Source organism: Geospiza fortis, unplaced genomic scaffold (genome assembly GCF_000277835.1).
Source record: "Geospiza fortis unplaced genomic scaffold, GeoFor_1.0 scaffold26, whole genome shotgun sequence".
Lineage (NCBI taxonomy): Eukaryota > Metazoa > Chordata > Aves > Passeriformes > Thraupidae > Geospiza > Geospiza fortis.
This window is the reverse complement of record NW_005054425.1, coordinates 671,804-675,928: the sequence shown is the minus strand read 5'-3', so window position 1 is coordinate 675,928 and position 4,125 is coordinate 671,804. Positions and strand designations below refer to the sequence as shown.

The window sequence follows — 4,125 nt, the reverse complement described above, 5'->3', positions numbered from 1 at the left end:
GCCTGCCCCACTCTGCAGTGAGTGCCCCACTGTCACCCCCTGTCACCCCCTGTCACCCCCAGCCACCGCTGCTTCGCAGCACCAGCCCCTCCTGCCCTGCCCCGGCGCTCCCCAGGGCCGGGGGGGTCCCAGCCTTGTCCCCGTGGGGTCCTGCTGGGGCAGGGGGCACAGGGGGGGCACTCCCTGCCACCGCAGAGAGGCCCCGGTGCCCGAGTCCTGCCCGTCCCGCCGGCCCGTGCTCAGCCGTGACCCCGAGCAAGCAATAAAACATCAGCGACATCAGAGCCTGGCCCTGCCTCTGACTCCCGGCTGGGCTGAGGGCCCGGGGCTGGGGAGGTGTTTGCAGCCCTGGCTTGCAATGAAAGCCCAATGGCAGGAGTGTGTCGGTGCAGTCTGACACGGCCCAGCTGAGCTCTGCAGCTCGCTGGGATGGGCTCCCCCTCTGCTCCCACCAAGAATCAGCGTGGAATGGTTTGGATTGGAGGAGACCTTAAAGCTCATCTTGTTCCACCTTCCACTAGCCCAGGCTGCTCCAAGCCCTGTCGTTGAAGACTTCCAGGAATGGGGATAACTATTGCAAAAGCAGAGGTTGATGCTGGGAGGCCAGGACAGCCCTCCTGGGTGTGTTGGTAGCACCACACGTGTGCTCAGGCTCTCCAAACCCCTATCAGTGCTTTCTGGTGGCACCTCTCCAAGAGGCGTGCCCAGAAGTGCCAAGTAATTAACAGCTTTTCACCTACTCCCTGCTTTTTTACAGCTTGTGGATCATTAAGCCTCCAGTCTGGCAGCTGCCCAGATTTAATTGGTTTCCATCTAAACTCTTCACTCCCTTTCTGTGATTCTCCTGTTGGACTGGTGGGACAGACTCGGATCAGCCTCGCTGCAGCTTAGGGACTTCACAGACAATTGAGTTCTGGGGTTTTTAAAGTTATAAACATTGTGGTTGAGCAAATGAGATGGGGAGTGTTCTGAGAAGCACAACAGAGGCAGAAATCCTTTTTTGAGGCAGGACTGGGGCTCCTTTATCAACCTCAGTGCTTTCTCCTGTTCATCATACCCTCAGTTTTACATGGTGTTTATGGAGCGGAGATGGGGAGTTGAGTCTTTATCATCTCCAAAACCTTCCCCTCTCTAGATTCCAGCAGGACCCCCTGCTCTGGGCTGTGTGGTGGCTGGGATGAGGGGTCTGGTGGCACTTGGTGTAGGGGGCACACAGCCCAGGCTCGGGTAGGGCTGGGAGCTGCAGCACAGAGGGCTCAGGTACCAGCCTGGTGTGCAGACCCAGACCTGCCTCCCTTGCTTGGCAGAGGCCCTGCTGCTCCCATGTGGAGGTGGGGGGGGCTTGTTCTGGAAGCTCCTGCAGAGATGGGGGGTCAGGAAGCTGCTGCAGAGGTGTGAGGTGGGGCTGCTGCAGGGACGGGGGCTCAGGAAGCCGCTGCCTTCTCTGTGAGTGTGCAGGTGATGCTGTGCTGCTGCTGTGGCATCTCAGCTGGGTGTGCCCCCGGTGGGATTGTGCCCAGGCAGTGCTGGTTGGTCAGTAAAGCTACAATGAGTATTTAGTCCCTTCCTCATGCAGCTGTAGGGGTTCTGTCAGAGAGAGGGGAGGAGAGGGAGCCCCTCTGCTCTGGAGCCAGGCTGGGAGAGATGGGGATTTCACCTGGAGAAATCTCCAGGGAGAGCTCAGAGCCCCTTCCAGTGCCTAAAGGGGCTCCAGGAGAGCTGGAGAGGGACTGGGGACAAGGGATGGAGGGACAGGACAAGGGGGAATGGCTTCCCACTGCCAGAGAGCAGGGATAGATGGGATATTGGGAAGGAATTCTTGGCTGTGAGGGTGGGCAGGCCCTGGCACAGCTGCCCCAGAGAAGCTGTGGTTGCTCCATCCCTGGAAGTGTCCAAGGCCAGGCTGGACAGGGTTTGGAGCAACCTGATCTAGTGGAAGGTGTCCCTGCCATGGCAGGGGGTGGAACAGGATGGTTCTTAACCTTTAAACCCAAACCAGCTGGTGGTTCTATGGGATAGTGACATTTCACATGTGTTGGACCCCAGAGAAGCCAATTCTACTGGAGGCCTGGTCAAAGCCAGGAGAAAATGCTGGATTTGTTTTTGGAGAGCCATGGAAAAATGTAGGTTAGAAGGGACCAGCAGAAGCCTTAACTGCAACCTCCTGCTTAAGGCAGGGTTCCAAAGGTCAGGTTGGTCAGAGCATTTGGTGTCCACTGAGGTACAGGATCCCTCTGAGGATGGAGGTCCCACCACTGAGGATCTTGTCACAGCATTGGGCCACACAAGCCTTGAAAGGGTTGTTTCATCACTGAAAGGATGGCTGGGCCCTGGCACAGCTGCCCAGGGCAGTGCTGGAGTCACCATCCCTGGGGTGTTCAGAAGCTGTGTGGGATGTGGCACATGGGGACATGGCTTAGTGGTGATTGTGGCAGTGCTGGGGGAGTGGTTGGAATGGATGATGATCTTGTGACCTGGGAGGGATTTTCCAACATTAATGGTTCTTTGAATCCCTGACTGTCCTGTTGTGCCCCTGTGCCTGGTGTCTTGTGTCCTTTTGCCAGGCAGGGCCATGTCTCCACAACCTTTCTATAGACAGTGGAAAGTTGAAGTTCAGCCTCCCCAGGTCCTCTTTTCTCCTGCCTAGTGGGTCCCTGCTGAGCTCCCAGTCCCAAAGGTCCCGGATAAACCATGTCCCAGGACAGGGACCATGTCCTCAGGGTTTGCCCTGGGTGCCACACACCTGCTGACGCTGCACTGGTCACTCAGAGTGGCTTAGGGAGTGACAGAGACCACTGTGGGGACACCAGGATGGGATCACGAGGGCTGCACATCCTGACAGAGGCATGAGGGGGGCTGGAGGAGGTGGTGGGACATGGCCCAGGAGAAGCAGGGTGGGACTAGAGGTGCTTTTTGGGCATCTCCTGCCCGAGCTGCAGTGGGACAGCTCTGACCATGCTACCCTCTGCTGGTCAGCAGCACGGCAGGGCCCAGCCGTGTCTGCTCACCTGTGCCCAGGTGCTGTCCAGCTCCCCCTCGAGGCAGCAGAGCCGCGCTGTGCCCGGCAGCTCCCGCCCTTGGGGGGCTGCAGCCTGGGGAAGGGGCTGTGGCACCCAAACCTGCCCTGAAGGGACAAACCAGGGAGTGGCTTGTGGCCAAGCACCCTGGAGCCTCGAGGTGATGGCTCCGCTTGAGGGGTCAGACTGGAGCCCCCAAGCCCCATGGCCAGCGGGGCTTTAGGGGGGAATGTCACCCTGTCACCCAGCCCAGTGGGGGTGTCACCTCAGGGCAGGGCTGAGCTCGGCAGCCCCGTGAGAGGGGATGTCACCTGCCCTGAGGGCCCGTGTGGATGGGATGAGCTGCGGGCAGCCCACGGAGCAGAGCAGAGCCCTTGGCTCACCCACAGCCTGGCACAGCGGGTCCTGCAGGGTTTGCTGCAGGGCAGGAGGTGCCATGTGCAGCCTGGCCGGGTGAGAGCCCTGCCCCTGCTGTGTCTGGGAATGGACAGCTGGGGAGACAGGAGTGGAAGAGGATGTTCCCAGAACTCCTTCACACCCAGGGCTGCGGGACCAGCTCCTTCCCTTGGTGGCTGGTGCCTGGAGAAGCAGTGACTGCAGTGAGCAGAGGGGCCGGGTTGGCAGCCCTTGGCTCTTCCCTGGGCTGTGAGGATGGAGCTGGAGCTGGATGGTGAGCCAGAACTGCCCAGACATCCCAGATTACCAGAACATTGACAGTCCCAAAACTGTTCCCCCTGAGCTCCCAGGGCTCAGCATCCCTGGAGCTGAGCATTACCCGTGTGTGGGAAAACAGCCTTGCTGGGGAACGCACAGTGCTGTGCTCTGCTCTGCTGGGGAACCCACAGTGCTGTGCTCTGCTGGGTGAACCCACTCTGCTCTGCTGGGGAACCCACATTGCTCTGCCCCTTCCGAAGCGCTGGGGTGCTCGGGGTGACCTCCGGGGCCGCCTGACGTCAGGAGCTCGGGTCTCCTGGGACACCCGGGATCTCTGCCAGCGTGGCGAGGTTGGCCCCAGGGAGCACGAACCAGTTCCTGGCTCCGCCAGCCGCCCTGCCCTCTTAATGAGGGATAATGAGGTGCATCTCATCAGCGCTGCAGACTTGCCCGC

At 60.0% G+C, this 4,125-nt stretch overlaps 1 protein-coding gene across 1 annotated transcript in view; it reads left to right on the top strand.

Moving 5' to 3' along the window:
• CSRP1 (cysteine and glycine rich protein 1) overlaps positions 1-571 on the top strand; it is a 9,010-nt gene extending 8,439 nt beyond the window's left edge. Inside the window, exon 5 of the mRNA XM_005426825.2 lies at positions 522-571. Within this exon, the coding sequence (XP_005426882.1) occupies positions 522-571 (50 nt within the window). The remainder of the gene's footprint in view (positions 1-521) is intronic.
• Positions 572-4,125: the final 3,554 nt, after the last annotated feature.